Source organism: Stegostoma tigrinum, chromosome 26 (genome assembly GCF_030684315.1).
Source record: "Stegostoma tigrinum isolate sSteTig4 chromosome 26, sSteTig4.hap1, whole genome shotgun sequence".
Taxonomy (NCBI): Eukaryota; Metazoa; Chordata; class Chondrichthyes; order Orectolobiformes; family Stegostomatidae; genus Stegostoma; species Stegostoma tigrinum.
The window spans coordinates 17,727,630-17,745,505 of record NC_081379.1 but is presented as its reverse complement, the minus strand read 5'-3'; the positions used below and the strand labels follow the sequence as shown (position 1 = coordinate 17,745,505).

Genomic DNA, 17,876 nt, shown 5'->3' with positions numbered 1-17,876 from the left:
AATAACTCAGATAAAGGCAATATTATTTACATCTTAGTTTTCTATCTCTGATATTCCAAGAGCTATTCCATGGGAGGTTAGGCAGGGAGCCTTCAAATCTTCATGCTGTAGCATCAATAGCCAGACTCCCCTTCACTGAAAACACAGTCCAAAACCCAATTTAAGCTCTGACTGCTCCCCAACAGATTGCCTCTTGTATGAGGTCTCAGTTACCATTCAACACGTGCCATCTGCTAGAACAGAAGGTCTTTTCCAGACTTGCTGGAACCAATTCTCCAGTATGGACCTTGTTAACAGCCAACTTCTGCTATCTGTTCATACATATAGCTCTTCCCCAGTGGCAAAGCATCTGCAGAACTTTTGATCAAGAACTAAACTACAATTCACTTCCTGGTTTGGCCTCGTGAATAAACAAATGCTTGTTCTGTATGTTTTCCTTTTAACACAACTGTTACCCACAGTCCAGAAGTCATCTTTGGCCAATAATCCCCAGTTCATAGCTGTGATCCAAAATTGATCAAACAGTAAAACTTAATGTCATGAAAATCAACAAAAGCTCTAACACTGTCCACATGCAGATGCAGACAACTTCCAGGCTAAAGGTTGATAATGTAGTAATTAGGTTTCACACTACACAAGCACCAAACAGTAATGATCTCCAACAAGAGAATTTAACCATTGCTCCTTAGCAATCAAAGATTTTAAAAGTGAGTGGAGGTAGATATCGGGGTTGGGGCGGGGGGGGGGGACGTTGGTGACATCAGAGGTAGGTTCTTTACTCAGAGTGGTCAGGGTGTGGAATGCATTGCCGGAGAGGGTAGTGGTGTCAGCCTCGTTAGGGGCAGTTAAGCAGCTATTAGATAAGCTTATGGATGATACTATAAAGGCAGGGGTGAAGGTTAGATAGACCTTAGGATTAGGGTAAAAGTTCAGTGCAACATCATGGGCCAAAGGGCCTGTATTGTTCTATGTTCTAATGATGTTACTATCACTAAACTCCCCACTGTCAACATCTTGGTGGTAATCATTGATCAGAAACTGAACTTGACCAGCCGTATTATATACACACATATGAAGCAGATGTAAGAGCATGTTAGAAGCAGAGAATCCTGCTGCAAGCAACTCACTTCCTGTCTTCCCAAACCCTGCCCAGTGTCTACAAGGCACAAGTCAGAAGTGTGATGGAATATTCTCCACTGTCCTGTCTGGATGCAACTCCAACAGTCAAGCAGCTTGCCATGGTTCAGAGCATAACACTCCTTGACCGTTGCTCCTACTACAATGCTTAACAGTGACTCCTCCTATGACTGATGTACAGTATCAGCAGTATTTAATATTGACAAGATGCACCGCTGCAACATATCAAGATTCAAACAACATCTCCCTCCAAACCCAAAACATCTACAGCCACGAAGGGCAAAAGCAGCAGATGGACAGCAACACCACCACAAGCTAGAAGCTCCCCTTCAGGTTAAATACTCACCTGACTTGAAACTATATCCCAGAACCCTCACTGTCACTGGACCAAGATCCTGGAACTTCCTAACAGAACCATGGGTGTTCCTACACCATAACGACTGCAACAATTCAAGAAGATAATTCATCACTTTCCAGTAGGCAACTAGTGATATGCAATAAATGGTGACCCAGTCAACAACGTCCTCATCTCATGAATAAAGTGAAAAAATTAAGCAGATAGACTTCTCACTGACCACTGTAAATTACCTGAGAAAAGGCAGTGACATTCTACAAATGCAACTGGATTAGTAATCCAGAATCCAGGCAAATGTTCTGGGAAAGAATTCAAATCCTATCATGGTAGACGCTGAAATCTAAATTCAAAAACAAATCTGAAATTAAATTAAAACAGTTCAGTGGGAACCATGTAACTAATCTTGACTAACAAACTGCAGAGGGTAGAAATCTGAAACAAAAAACAGAAATTGCTGGAGGTTCATAGAATCCCTAGTGTAGAAGCAAGCCATTCAGCCTATGGAATCGACACTGAGCCAGCGAACAGCAGCCTACCCAAATCCCCCCACCCCATACTATCTCCATGACCCTGCATTCCCCATGGCTAATCCACCTAACCTGCACATCTTTGGACTGTGGGAGGAAACCGGAGCACCTAGAGGAAACCACTGGGAGAACGTGCAAACTCCACACAGGGTTCTTGATGCTGTGAGACAACAGTGCTGACCACTGAACCACTGTGCCACTCAGCAGATCCAGCAGCAATCCATAGACAGAACTCAGTGTTAACATTTTGAGTCCAGTGACCCTTCTTCAGAAAATTTCTTCAGGCTTCTGGAGTTTTCCCTACAAATGCTGTGAGACTTGGTGATTTTCAGCATGGTGGCCCAGTGACAGCACTGCTACCTCACAGCGCAGGGATCGTGGGTCGATTCCACCCTCGGGCGACTGTCTGTGCAGAGTTTGCTCATTCTGCCCGTTTCTGTGTGGGTTTCCTCTAGCTGCCCTGGTTTCCTCCCAAAGGCAAAAAAAGTGTGCAGATTGGTTGGATTAGTCATGTTAAATTGTCCATTGTGTCCAGGATGTACATGCTAGGTGAGTTAACCATGAGATATATGGACTTACAGGGATAAGGTTGGGGGTTAAGTCTGGGTGGACCACTCTAGGTGGGAGGGTTGGTATAGGGCTGAATGGCCTGCTTCCATACTGCAGGAGTTCTATGATTTCTCCAGCAACTTCTGTTTTTTGTTTGGCATCTCACTACCACTTTCTCCAAGACAATGAGGGATGAGCAATAATTGCTGGCTTTACTTGTAATCTCACAATTTAATAAAAATCTGCATAGGAACATTTAGCGGCTATATAATTCCGCCTTTCGTTAATTTTAACTCAACTTTCTGTGAGAAAACACAATGAAAGCATTGAGATGAATAAAAGCCAGGATAATCTTGCCCTGGCACAAGTTTAAACTTCTGCTTAAATTATAGGTGCATGCAAATTGTCATCCAAAATTTGTTGCCAAATCCAATTCAACCGTCACTCCCATTTTCAGAGTTAAATTGGCTCCTGCTCAACAGTCTTCTTAGCTTGTTTCAATAATTTGCAAATCTCTACCTTCATGGCTCTTCATTATCTAACAATTTTTTTTAATCTGTATATCCTTTTGCACCACAACATTGACAGCATACGATTAGTCCTGCTCCTAAACTCATCAGTCTTTTCAGCTAGCTTTCTTCTTTAAACCCCATCTCTCGAATTATTCTTTTGGAACGTCATTCTTTGGTTCTGCCTCACATTTGTTTTTCCTCACGTCTCTATGATGTGACTGGGACAAATTTCTATAATTCAGGCATATTTTCATTGTAACTTGCTGCTTGTTGGTCCAAAGTGGGTTATAGCGCTGAATTGATTGATAAACTAACTCAAGATTGTGTATGCAATGAGATATGTATATTGCAGCACCTTTTCGCAGGAAACAGGAGCATCGTTAATCTTTTGTTTTGAAAGCAGAGAGGTCCATTCAGAGTTCTCCGCCCCTGCCTCGCTTTTAATGTCAATTTAATGTAAATTTGTGCTCGGCACCTCTGCGTTCCCAGGAGCCACTTTCCAATAATATGGTCTGAATCTGAATTCTTGAGCATCCAGCCATTTCCCGCTGAACAATTCCCCCACAGTAAACATGCCAAGCCTTTCGAAACAGCTGATCTCTATTAAATACGTCACATTTTAACCTTCTGATCTTAACTCTTTGGGGCACCTTTCCTTTAAAAAAAACAATACTAGAACAGCAAAACATTCAGTGGGAAATGTGCCATAGTTATGATGCCTGAAAACTACAAACCGTGCCAAGAATTAATACAGCCCTTACTACCAAGATCCAGCATATCGTTATTAAATTAACTGAATTGTTAGGATACTGAACGAAGGACATTTCCACCCACTTTACACTTCTGGCCATATGTCAAACTCACTTCCCTTAATTAAAAGTTCAAATTTTGTTCGATGCTCCATAATTGCAAAGAGGAACCCACAATACTTACTGTACCATTTGATAGATACACAAATCTATAAAATCAATGGTTTAATGAATAAACAAGATTTTTAAAAACACCTAAGTGCGCGAGGAAATAAATTTGATTTGTGGCAAGATTTACTCCTTTTGTTAATGCACAGAATTAGTCATAATGTCTTTCACACAATTAATCCGCCCCACTGCTATCACAATTAATGGAAACACAAACTGTGCCCAAAATCAAACAAACACTGTGGATTATCTAACATCTGTTTTAACGAAGGCTGCCAAATTTTGTTAAGATTTCGAACCCCGAACATTACCGACTAGAACAAACTAATGCGAAAATGTCATTACATATGTAGTGTGGAACAGTTAACACTCTTCCCCCAGCAAAAAAAACATATTTCAATGGCCTCTGATTAAACCTTAACTAGTCAACTGCTTAAAATTTATTTTCTAAAACATCAGAATTGTACTTTTGCCGACCTTGGTTTAAAAACTTCATTACGCCCCCCAGTGGGACTCACGGATTGCTCAGAACGTGTATTTTTTTTTTGGAAATAGCAAGATCCAACCCGTGTCTAAGATATTCCTACAGTCTGTAAAATGTCGACGGTTAATTCGTTTCGAAAAGCAGACTGATCGTACCAAGTTATCACAATAATCTTTTCTCGCTCCCCCATGCACAATCGGATTGTATGTCACACCCATGTGCAATATTTCAAACTGAGAACAGTAAGACATAAAATTGTTGGAAAAATTGAGAAACTAGAAACAAATAGAGTACGACAATCCCACTCTGAGTTTAAGGAGACACGGAATAACAGTGCCACACAGCCCGAATAGCAACACTAAGCACAGTTGTGCATTTTTTCCGCCCACATGTGGTTTTAGTCAGTCTGGCATGTACAGTTTATACGTATTCAAAATTACATCTCGGCGTATATCAATCACACCCTTCAGTCCCGTTTCACAACAATAAATTAATAATTAACTCAGCACCATCAACTAGCTGTGTGTATGTATGTGTGCAGTTGACTTGCAAACGCTGGCCATACGCACGTTAAACGTGTGAATAGGACAGCGCAGTCAACACGAATATATCCTGCGTAGCCGATGCTGCACACCTGAGAATTTCCAACACGGGGACAAAAACAAAATAAAAGGGTGAAGTTTCTTTTTCCTCCCCCCGGCATCCGCAGATAACAGACGGACAAATCATTAAGAATGACAGGTCATCACTACATAAAAAGAAAAATCGCATTCCATTGCCATCTCTGCTTTAGGAAAAGTGATAGACACTATGTACGCTTTGACAAACTGGAATTTGACCTGAGTATCTTTCTCTTCTTTTCCCCTCAAAGTCTCTCTCACCTTCTTCCGGGGCTGCCATTTCATCATATTTGTAAAGCAGAAATGTAGAGAGCATCAAGAGGTTGGCTAGGAACCTGGTGTAGATTTACAGCAGTGGTTGGACATTCTGACAAGGCTCCCTCTCGCCTGGCTTTCACAACTGCACCATATTTCAAGAAGAGAGGAGAAGGGAAAAACAAATCCCGAAAGCAGTAAATATCCCAGGGAAAGAGAAAACAGTAGGAATTCTTTTTAAAAAGAAGGTGCCTTCAGCAGGTTTTCTTGATGGGCTAAGGGTGACACATAATTCTGGCTGCAGTTCACAACATGGATCACAGTCTCTCTCTTTTTTCTTCCCCCTCTCTCTCTTCCTCCAAAATAAAAAAAATCACAAAATAAGGCTGTGAGGCAGCTGTGGGAATGTTCTTTTCCTGCCGCTCCAGAGCTCAGCTCCGTACTGTTCGCACTGACTCAAGTCAATTGAAAGGCAGAGAATTTTCAGCCTCCCTCCTCTGGCTGTCGGAGGGCGTGCAGCGCGAGCGTGACAGCCCCGGCGCGCCCCCGTCAAGCTGCGCTCTCCCGCGAGCCGGCGCGCGCCTCACCCTCCTCGTCTCCAGCAGGGCCGCGCAGCGCGCCGCCGCTCGGAAGCCCCTTCACATTTCACTGGTGCCAGAGTAGAAACTTCCCCCTTGAATGGGTGAGGGGGAAGAATAAGATGCCTTCCAATGTGAATGTAATTAAAGGGTCAGCAAGACCTTAAGATACCAAAACCATTCCGTCTCCCACTCTGCCATCTCATCCTTACTCTAACCCTTACCCTTCTGCTTCCCCCACTTTTACATCCTCTCTCCAAATCCCCTTCCCACCTATTTCCTATCCCTCATCCTACTCCCCACCACCTTCCGTTCCTGCTTCTCACCTGGCTTTCTCTTCCTCCTCCTAACCTCCTTTCCCTCTTGCTCCCCATCCCTTCTCATCCTACTCCCCACCTTCTTCTCCTCCTGTTTCCCAACTGCCTTTTCTCATCCTGCTTCTCACCCCTTTCCCCACTTCTTCCCTCACTCTAATTCTCCTTCTGCTTCCCCCTCCACCTTCCCACTCTACTCTATTTTCCCACAACCTCCCCAACAACTCACCCACCTCCCTTACCTCCTACTACCCCATCCATTCCAACCACTTTCCCATTCCTTCCACTTCCCTTACCATTCCACCCAGTCTACAAAGAATAAATATCCACTTTCCTCAAGAATTTTATATTTGCCCATCCTTCACTGTGGTTGATTATTATAAAGCAGGAATTTTTCATATTCTAGTGACCAATTTACCAAGGTTTGTTTCAATACTTTTTGTATGGATTTGCAGAGAGTTTGATCCTCTGACAAAGGTGGACATCTCTTTCATAAAATTGACCTAATTGAGAAGTGTTACATATACGCAATAGGTGAAAAGCCTCCTTCTGTTCTACGTACACATTACGTACAATTATATAGAATCTATAGTACAGAAATAGGCCATTTGGTCCAACCGTTCTGTGGCAGGATTAATGTTCCACAATAGCATCCTCCCCAAACCCCATCAGCATTTCCATCGGTTTCTTTCTCCCTCATGCATATTTCAAGTCTTCGTTTAACGCACTGTTGATATTCACCCCGCACCTGTCTGCAGACATTGGCATCTGTCACATGTCAGCCTCTATAAAACCTCATGGCACAATTTCAATCTACTCGCAGAAAGCTTCTGCGCTTCAATGTTGCACTGGCAACTATCATTATAGTGCTGCAGAGAGGAATACACTTCAGTTCTTGGACTGAACCAGGCTGCATCCCTAGGCTCTTCACTTGCTGACATAATGCTCACAGCATCCCTGCTTTGTGTTGCCTTGCCTTGTTATGGTTTGCCTCCTCAGTCAAAGATACCAGGCTCATATTACTATTTGCTTTCTATGCCATTTAGAATAGGCACAAAGCCAGGGAGCCTGTCAGCATTGCCAGCAGACCTCAGTCAAGGGGGATAGCCTACATTCAGGGAATCCTGGCACAAGTAAGTAAAGGGCAGCCTCTGATACCAGTCCTGTGTGAGAGTGATTAGAGTCAGGATCCTCTCTACACAAGGAGTGGGAAGCCATATGGCAGCAATGCACCACCCACCTTTGTTCTTTCTGCCTTGTAGGCTATTTTCCTTTAAAATAAGATAGAGGCAGGTATCATGGAAGATGAAAGCGGTGGTGCAGCTATTGGCTTTGGTGCGGGTGGAGAGGTGCTTTGAGTGAGCAGGCAGTGTATAGGGCATGCAGCAATAGTGATGTCATTGGTTGGAGTGTGTGAGGATGAGTGGGGGAATCTGTTGCAGGCAATAGTGAGAGTGACAGAGCATGACCTTTGGTGGGAGCTAGGTGCAGGTGCAGAAATAGAGAGTGTGAGGTATTGGAGATGATGATGGTGGTACTGATACTGGCAGAGTGAAGGAGGTCATTGACTGCTGGGCATTCATCCATGCAGCACACACTGCTTTAACTAAGTGGAAACTTTGGATGAAACTGGTGTGGTGTTGTGGCTTCCATTTCAGATACTGGGGAAAAAAAGACTTGTGCACCTCCCTACCCAGCAGGAGATCCAGCATCCTGCCCACAAAGTTGGGTGTTGATTTCACCCCCTTTCTGGCATTTCTGGAGTAAACACCAGCAATTATACAGGGCAGCCCTGTATTGACAATGCTTGTCCAGGTGCAAAACCATTTTTTAAAGTGGCCAGGGATGCAGGTGAATTGCAGGACTTGTGGTGAACAATAATTTGTTCCAGAATGGCATGTGGTAAGATGGGGCAGATGTCAGACATAAAATACATCATCGGAGTGGTGTCAGTAATTATCATGACAGTTTGGTATGATGCAACAAGAATAGTCACTCAGCCTTGCAGCAAAAATTCCTACAAACTGGACATGACATGCACTTAGTCAAAAAGACAAAACATTCAGTCCTTTTCATTTCATAACAAAAATGGTTTTCTTGCATTTTTGCCACAGAGGCAAGGGATTCTAATACATTCACGTCTGTCACTCAAGTGTTACGAAGATTTTTTAAGAGTCAGAGTACTGTCACAAGCTTCTCAGGTATTAGAACACTAAAGATACTGCTTGTTCAGACACAGATTTTACTCATCAACCTACTCACTCCCACCCTATAAACATTCTGAGCAATATAACAAGGATTCATTTCTTTAACTGTTCATAATATGTGAATGATCCACTAATATTTGTAAAATAAGTCTTCAGAATTGCCAATTGAAGATCACAGGTATAATGAGGCGCTTTGACGCCAATCCACATCAGGAAATGAACGCAATCAAAGTTTTAGCTAATAACAATTACACCATGTAAGTAACAAGTAATGACCATATCAAATAATATGATAAATAAGCTTTCCTCTGATCTTCAATGGGACCAACCCATCCAATTCCGTCCCCATAAACCTCCTGGGCAATATGGCGAGGTTTGATTTTTTCAATTGTCCTCAGTGCATGAATGATGTGGCAAAACTATCACTGGCTAAACCGGACCAGCCACATCATCTCTGTGGTTACAGATCAGAGCTGAGACTGTGGCAAATGGTTCAACTCTCAATCTGGCAAAGCCTTGTTACAAGTTGCAAGATTCAACTGAGGAGTATAGTGGGATATTTACCATTCATCTGGCTGGATCTTGGATAGGTTTCAACATTTCACATTCAATGGCATCCAGGCCAGAGCATTCCATTGTTCAGTGCCCCCTGCAATGGACTCAGTATTTGATGCCAACCCAGCCACAGAGAAAATGCTCCACCTTTTCTGGACTAAGAATGGGCTGCAAATTGAGCCTCATCAAAAAATTCACATGGAGGGATCCGAGAATAAAATGAAACCTTCTTAATGTACCAACATTTAATCAGTACACAGTTTCAAAATGCATAGATTGCCTGTAAAGAGGGCATTCCTCTTCTGTTGCTGGGCAATTGCTACAGGACATATGTGATTTCCAAACTGCTGTCCACAATCCCCAAAATGCTGGTGACATAATCCTAGGTGACACAGTCAGATTTCTAGATAACAAAGTGTGTAGCTGGATGAACACAGCAGGCCAAGCAGCATCTCAGGAGCACAAAAGCTGACGTTTCGGGCCTAGACCCTTCATCAGAGCTCTCTGATGAAGGGTCTAGGCCCGAAACGTCAGCTTTTGTGCTCCTGAGATGCTGCTTGGCCTGTTCTGTACATCCAGCTACACACTTTGTTATCTTGGATTCTCCAGCATCTGCAGTTCCCATTATCTCTGATCACAGTTAGATTTCTGCCTGTCTATAGTGGGTGAAGTGTGCATTATGTTCACAGCCTTTACAATTACATATATTGTTCTTTTTTAAAATTTATTAGTATGTGTTGGTGTACAGAAAGAAAATGCCTTCTCAACTACGACATTGGTTTTCCTTGAATAATGAGTTCTGCTGGAAGTTAGGTGAAAGGATATACAAGTTGCTGATATGTCTCTACATTTCTACTATTTATTGAGTCAATGCCATATCATTTGTATTTATGCATAGTATTAAAATTGTTTGCAAACATACTATGTTTTTTGTGTTGCAGCATTGGTACAGTCTTTCAGAGAACATGCCAAGTAGTGAATGAGAATGTGTCACTATTTCTTGAGTGAAGAAATCCCTGAAGATTGATAACCACAACTTTTGAGATTAGAGTTCTGTGTCGCAACAATAAATGGCCCATTTGTGCTTGAGTCAGGCAAAATCAAGATTAAACATCATCTCCAACAGCTAACTTAAATAAAATAAAATAAAACCTTTATCGTACTATGACTCAAATATGTAAACACATGGCATTGCCGTTTTCCAGCAATCATTTTAAACGCCTGTACGTGCATTAAAAAAAGCAAATGAGCATGCATAACAAAAATCAAACTCTGATCCACAAAATATCAACACATCATATGCAAAGCTGAAACTCCCAAAGCAAACTTCATTGAATGTTAGTCTTTTGAAGATTTTTTTTGCTGTCCGATGTCCTCCACTTTCTGTCCCTAGCTCTCCACTTCCTATCATGGTTTTGTCTTCTCTCCCACTGTTGTCCAGACTGGTCTACTCCTCCAACACCTGCAGTTGACCTCCAGCTTTTGGTCCAGCCTATTGCATTACTGTCCGTTTCACATGCAGCCACCTATCCAATATGACCTCTGTGGTCACTTTGATCACACACCGTAAGTAACATGCGTTAACATTCACATTCTTAATCACAGACATGTGCTTGTCAAAGTTTCCAATGATGAAGCTTTTCAAACCTCTTCAGCCTAGAGAATTTTGAAATGTTTGTATTTTAAACAAATTGGAAATGGTTTCAATCTGCCAATGCAAGTGCAGTCTTTTCTACTCCGCCACCCTTAGGAAGCTGATAAATATATCAAAGCAAACAGCACAAGAAATTTGCATACTTCAGCATGTAAAGTAATATTGTTATCACAGGAATAGATAGATAGGAGCCTACATGCCATGTACCCACAAGGCCAAGAAGCTGATGGCCAAAATTATTGTAAGAGCTTGTAAGTTGCAATTTAGACATCACTCATCAAAATTCAAAACTGTAACATGCAAAAGCACAAAATTAAATGCCTCAATGTCATTTGGATCTAGAAACATTCTTTTTTTAGAAAAAAGTCAACTACTTGATTATAAACATTTTCAAATTTTGGCATCTTTACATTCAGACTGAAAATGGCATTGCAGCCAACTTGCAAATTATTCCAATTCAGGTTTTGATGAGGTGAGTAGAATTAATCATCTCTCAAAACTCTTCACTCTAACTTGGTCTTGCTGTCTAAGTTCAACTCTCCCCACAATCCTGTAAAGCTATAGATATCAGCAATTTGGGCACTGTCTTTTACATAGTAAAACATACTGAAGTGCATATCCATAAAGACTCTCACCAACTTTTACATATGCACCATTGGAACATACTGTCTGGCTGCATAATGGCCTGGTAATGCAACTGCTCTGCCAAGGACTGTAAGAAACCACAGCAGGTTGTGTGCTCAGCCCAGGACATCACAGAAGCCAACCTTCCATCCATGGACTACATTTATATGGCTCATGGCTGCAGAGAGGCTGCTAACATAATCAAAGACCCGTTGCACCCCAATAATGCTCTTGCATAACATCTTCCTTCAGGCAGAAGATTCAGAAGCTTGAACAAACATATGAGCAGATTCAGGAACAGTTTCTTCCTAGCGAATATCAGACCGATAAATAAACTCTCTAACTTCAAATAATGCTGATATTGCTAATGTTGATCTTGTCTAGCGCATGCCCTGTGCGACATAACCTGCATGCCCTCTTATAAGTTTTTTTTCCTAACTATGATCTGCCTGTATTCTCATAAACAAAGGTTTTCACTGTACTAAGCTACACGTGACAATAAATAAATCAAGTCAAACCAAATCAAATCAGGAGTGTCACCAAACAAAGTTTAACATGAAGCCACATAAGGTGATAACGGAGCAGATGACCAAATATGAGGCAAAGATATATGTTTCAATGAGTGTCCTAAAAGTAAAATAAAGAGAGGATGAAAGGTAAGAAGATTTAGGGATGGAATTCCAGAATTTACAGTATCAGCAACTGAAAGCATAAAAACCACTGATCGAGGTTAGATAGGGTGGATAGGGAGAGCCTTTTTCCTAGGATGGTGACGGCGAGCACGAGGGGGCATAGCTTTAAATTGAGGGGTGAAAGATATAGGACAGATGTCAGAGGTAGTTTCTTTACTCAGAGAGTAGTAAGGGAATGGAACGCTTTGCCTGCAACGGTAGTAGATTCGCCAACTTTTAAGTACATTTAAGTCATCATTGGATAAGCATATGGACGTACATGGAATAGTGTAGGTTAGATGGGCTTCAGATCGGTACGACAGGTCGGCACAACATCGAGGGCCGAAGGGCCTGTACTGTGCTGTAATGTTCTATAATCAATCAAGCAGTTGAATGCAACTCACTGTCACCAGATATATTTCTAGAATTTCACCAAAAATCATTTTGTATGAAAATTTTCAGTGGTTAGCACTGATGCCTCACAGTGCCAGTGACCCAGGTTGGATTCCAGCCTCTGGCAACTGTCCATGAGGAGTTTGCACATTCTCCCCCTGTCTGCGTGGATTTTCTCCGGATGCTCTGGCTTCCTTCCACAGTCCACGGCTGCACAGATTAGATGGGCTGCCCATGCTAAATTGCCCATAGTATCCAGGGACGTGTAAATTAGGTGGATTAGAAATCGAAAATGGGGGGTGACAGGGATAAGGTAGGGGGCAGTTCTGGGTGGCTCTTCGGAAGTCAGTGTGGACTCAATGGGCCAACTGACCTACTTACACATTGTAGTCCAACAGTTTTACTTGAAGACACAAGCTTTTGGAGTCTCACTCCTTCTTCAGGTGTCAGAGTGAGACTTTGAAAACTTGCATCTTCAAATAAACCTGTTCGACTATAAACTGATGTCGTGTGATTTTTGATCTTGTCCATCCCAGTCCAATACCTGCACCTCCAAATCATTGTAGGTATTCTACGATTCTATGATTATCAGTGTCTTGTCTCTGGGAGCTTGCTGTGCTCACATTAGATACAATGTATCTTACCTCACAAATGCCTAGGTTTCAAACTATTTCAATGTTTACAAGTTGCTTCGAGACATCATGTGGTCATGAGAGGTACCGTATAAATGTGAGTCTTTTTATTTATATTTTTAGAAAACCATGAACGTTTGATTGCAACCAACAAGAAGAATTACACATTCTAAGCCACACTGCTTTTAATCTCATTTGCGATCCTTTAATGTGTCAGCCTGAATTTGTGATTAATTTATAAACATCTGATTCCAAAAATAGAGAGCTACTGATCTCAGGCCAGAAAAAGTTCAGCTAGTATTATGATTTACTTTGAGAATTCAGTAGGTATCATCTCAGTTTTCAATGGTTTATACAAAACGTTGATTATTAAACACAGTCCTTACTGTCCAAAGTGCTTTTAATTGCTGTTTTATGGTTATAAAATACAATTATGTCAAAGCAACTGCTGTAACAAACTTCACAGATCTATGTATTTCTGAACAGGATGTCACACACCATTAGCTTTGTAAAATTGTGTAAGCCTTAAGAAATTAGAGCCAAACAGTCTTACCGGCTAGATGTAAAACTGCTTGTTGGTTGAACAGTTTAGCTTTGGCAGTTACTCACCTCTAGTCATGCTTCTCAGCAAGGAAGAAAACTGCATATTCAACAATCAAATTGTTTATTTTTAAACTAAATTTCCACACGAGGCAAATGTATGAAATTTGCATTTTGTTTTTCAGTAAAATAACATGAAGGTTTACCTCCTCTCCATCTAGTCTTTGCAGGAATACAATTATTGGTTTAATCCTAGGTAATTGGATTTAAGTGAATAAAACCATTCAAAGATAAACCAGCTGATCATCATCGGGATTTGGCAGTGTTCCCAACTCTTGAGCCAGGAGACCCAGGTTCAAGTCCCACCTGCTCCAGAGGTGAATAAAACATCCCTGAACAGGTTGATGGAAAACAAACAAATCTTGTGCAATTTAGAGAGAGGTAGGCACCACAGGGGATACGGTGTTTTATTTCCCTCCGCAACTCCATTTTGATTCAGTCCCTTCCCTCGCTCCCTACCTCCCCTCACTTTTGACAGTTTGCATTTAATGGGTTTTGCAGGTAAATATCTAATTGGCTCTATGGGTGTTTTACTGGCGGTGATTAGTGCTTAAAAAGAAAACAAAAAGAGATTCATGGTGATATCGGAGGTGGGAATGTCAGTCAGTTGTGTATGATAGCACTTTTGGGTATAAGGAAAGAAAGAGAAGAAAAAAACAAAGCTTGTGCCCCGTCTGAAGAAGCTTTATGCCAGATCATCAACTTCAGTCAACCTGATATGTGAGAAATTAAGCAGAACTAGAATTCTTTATCATGAGGAGCATCTGCAGAAATAGTTTTGGGGATGAAGGCGGCAGATTTCAAAACCATCCCACGATAACAAAGCCCACACAGTTGAGAGTAAAGTGAGAAAAGGCTATTGAGCTGGATGATCAGCTGTGGTGGAGTAGACTCAAAAGGGCCTACCTGACCTACTCCTGCTCGTAATCTCTATGTTTCTCTGGTGTTCACATCCAGTTTTAATATGTTCAAACCATTTTAGAGCTGGCTGCTTTGTTTTTTTTTCCAAAAAAGCACAATGACATTATCAATTTGTCAAAGGACAATAGGACAGTAATTTTGCCTCAGAGTGTAGCAAGTAATCCAAGAGCGAACATCATCCAAAATGACTCAGTCCTAAGAATATCTCTCCCCTCTTCCTCTTCATGGTTTCTACACAAATTGCCTATCTCCAAAGTAACATAATTAGAGAACATTATGAGCATATTGTTTTTAATTCTGCAATCAGTAAAGGGTCAAATTTCACCACAAAAAAAAGCTACCCATCAGACAGGGTTTGTTCGATCAATTTCCCCTATTGTGAAACTACATTCAGTCAGTCTGGCATCATCTGTGGAGCATCATTGGCATCAGAAAGTGAGCAGCCGATCAGACTCAAGGATTCTCACATAAATTCTGGTTCAATACTTGTAAAAGTTGTTCTAAGGTAATGACACTCCATATCTGTAAAATTAGTTTTCAGGACTGGAGAAGTTGTTCAATATCACTCATGGTATAATAACATCATTAAAACTTGGTTACATCACATTTAACAATACTTACTATTTTCAATAGTTATTACAACAGAAATAGAGCATTAAAAAATGAAATTCACTGCCAACGCATTCAACATAGATTTGACAAGCCTGCAACAACACATTTAGAAGACAAGTAGGGTATCAATGTGAACAATTTCTGGATTTCTGCTTTTAACAGCATGTATGAACATTAGAAATTACTGTCAGTTTTAATCCTGCCAAATGCTGACAACTTTGCCATTGTTACAAATTGCAAATTTCAGGCCCTTATTTTTTAAAAAAGCTTTTACTTTAAAATATACTCCTTGATACATTTATCAGTGACATCTACTAAAATCTCATCATATCCCTTGTTTAAATCCGGCTGTCATGTCAAAGATCAGGAAGAGAGAGAACTGCTTTTTAGGAGGTATATTACCTTGTCTAAATCCTTTTTTCCAGAAAAAAGTTTGGACTTGTATCAAATTTTCAAATGGCTTCTATGAGAAATTGACTGATTCCAGAAATTTCTGTAACTACCAAGACAAAAGTTAATTCATCACCCCTAGATTATGACAGACCTTAAATTACGTGCATATTCTAGACAAGCTAATAGGCAGGACTAGTTGGTGAAATATCTGCCTCAACCAGTTCTGAACATAGGACCATAACAAAAACCATCATTGATTACCTTGGCGCAAATGTCTCCACAGTTCATGGTTTCTGATAAGGTAATATCAAAACCACCTTGTTTTCTGTGAGGCTTAATCCAAATCGCCAGCCACATGACTGAAATTACTGATTTATTTGAATCACCTTTAAATATACAGCTTTGACTTTTGTTCATCAATCAGCTTGTAACACCAGAATGGAAAGTAGCTCCTGGTTTAGCTAAACACTTGCCTCTGATTTGATTTGATTTGATTTATTACTGTCACGTGTACCAAGGTACAGTGAACAGCTCTGTTTTATGTTCTTCACAGGCAGATTGTACTATACAGGTGCATCAGGATAACAGAACAGAGTACAGGATACAATGTTACGGCCAAGGTGCAGAGAGAGTGATCAACATTACCTGTAAGAAGTCTATTCAAAAGTTTGATAACAGTAGGGTTCATGTTCTGTTTGTACGTATACTCAAAATTTTTATCTTCTGTCTGATGGAAGATGGTGGGATAGGGTATAGAACTGGGCTGGGAAGGGTCTTTGCTTACGTTGGTTACTTTCCTGATGCAACAGAAAGTATAGATGAGAGGCTGGTTTGCGTGATGGACTACGCTGTGTTCACAACTCCCTGTTTTTTATGATCTTGGTAACAGCAGTTGCCATACCAAGCTATATACCACATACCACATAACACATCACCAACCCAAGGAAACCTAAACAGATAAATAGAAAGCGGGACATAACACCAGCGCTTCGTCGGAGGCTCACTGACGATATTACCTAGAATGGTGACGAAACGTCTGAAAACTAACCTTCCAGCTCAGCGAGCAAACTCGTATCCAGAACCTCAACCTGAGCTACAAATCTTCTCAAAACTCAATACCAAGCTATGATGCATCTGGATAGTCTATAAAAATTTGGAAGAATTTGTGGACGTGCCAAATTTCCTTACTGTCCTGAGGGACTAGAGCCATTGTTGTGTTTTCTCGACTGTAGTGTCAACATGGTAGATGAAGACAGATTGTCAGTGGTCATTACTCCCAAGAACTTGATGCTCTCAATCATCTCCACCTTGGCACCAGTGATGCAGACAGCAATGTGCCCTGCACTCCGCTTCCTGAAATCAATGACCAGTTTCTTCCTTTTGCTGACATTGGTAGTAAGATTGTTGTATTTACACCATACCCCTAAGCACTCAATCTTCTTCCTGTCTTCTGCCTTGTCATTGTTTGATATCCAATCTACTACAGTGGTGTCCTCAGCAAACGTGTAAATGGAGTTGGGCCAGAATTTGACCAGATAGTCGTGTGTGTAAAAGGAGTATAGCAGGGAACAGAGTACGACCTCCATATCTTTTAATTTCTGGAGAATAAAAGATCTTTCATTTGCATAATGAACTAATTCCCAGCTTACAGGGATGTTGCCGTGGTTAGAAGATTTAAGCTACAGGGAGAGGGTGAAAAGGTGGGAGCTATTTTCCCTGGAGCACAGGCTGAAGGGTGACCTTACAGAGGTTTATAAAATCATGAGGGACATGGATAGGGAGAATAGACAAGGTCTTTTCCCAGACTTGGGGGAGTTGAAAACTAGAGGCATAGGTTTAAGGTGAGGAGGAAAGATTTAAAAGGGACCTCCGTGGCAACTTTTTCACACAAAAGGTGGTGCATTTATGAAGTGAACAACATTTAAAAGGCATCTGGAACGGTACAGGAATAGGAAAGATTTAGAGGGATATGGGCCAAATGCTGACAAGTGGGACTAAATTTATTTAGGATATCTGGTCAGCATAAACAAATTGAACCAAAGGGTCTGTTTCCAAGCTGTACATCTCTGTGACTCTACAGCTATTCTACCTTCACCTACAATTTGGCTACATCCGTGCTCCTGCAAAAGAGAAATCTGTGTATTGTCAACTGAAAGAAAGAACTTCAACTAAATACAGACTTACTGGATTCTCTAATTCACAAGAACTAATTCCAATGGCTTGATTTTAAATAATTTGTCACTTTATTCCTTTCCTTCCCCTTTTCAATCCTTCCTGAATGCATGTATATGTTAAAAGTGTCATGAACCATACCCTTGAGATTTGAATACAGTCATAAATACTACCTCGTATATTACTGTGGACCA

At 41.1% G+C, this 17,876-nt stretch overlaps 1 protein-coding gene across 5 annotated transcripts in view; it reads right to left on the bottom strand.

Moving 5' to 3' along the window:
- ttc28 (tetratricopeptide repeat domain 28) overlaps nt 1-17,876 on the bottom strand; it is a 705,429-nt gene that overhangs the window by 492,517 nt on the left and 195,036 nt on the right. The window contains exon 1 of one of the 5 annotated variants that reach the window (XM_048556334.2): nt 5,363-5,816. The exons of the other annotated variants lie outside the window; for them this stretch is intronic. Coding sequence (XP_048412291.1) covers nt 5,363-5,389 — 27 coding nt within the window. The 5' untranslated portion in view covers nt 5,390-5,816. Of the gene's footprint in view, nt 1-5,362; nt 5,817-17,876 lie in introns of those variants that run through there. 5 annotated transcript variants of the gene reach the window in all.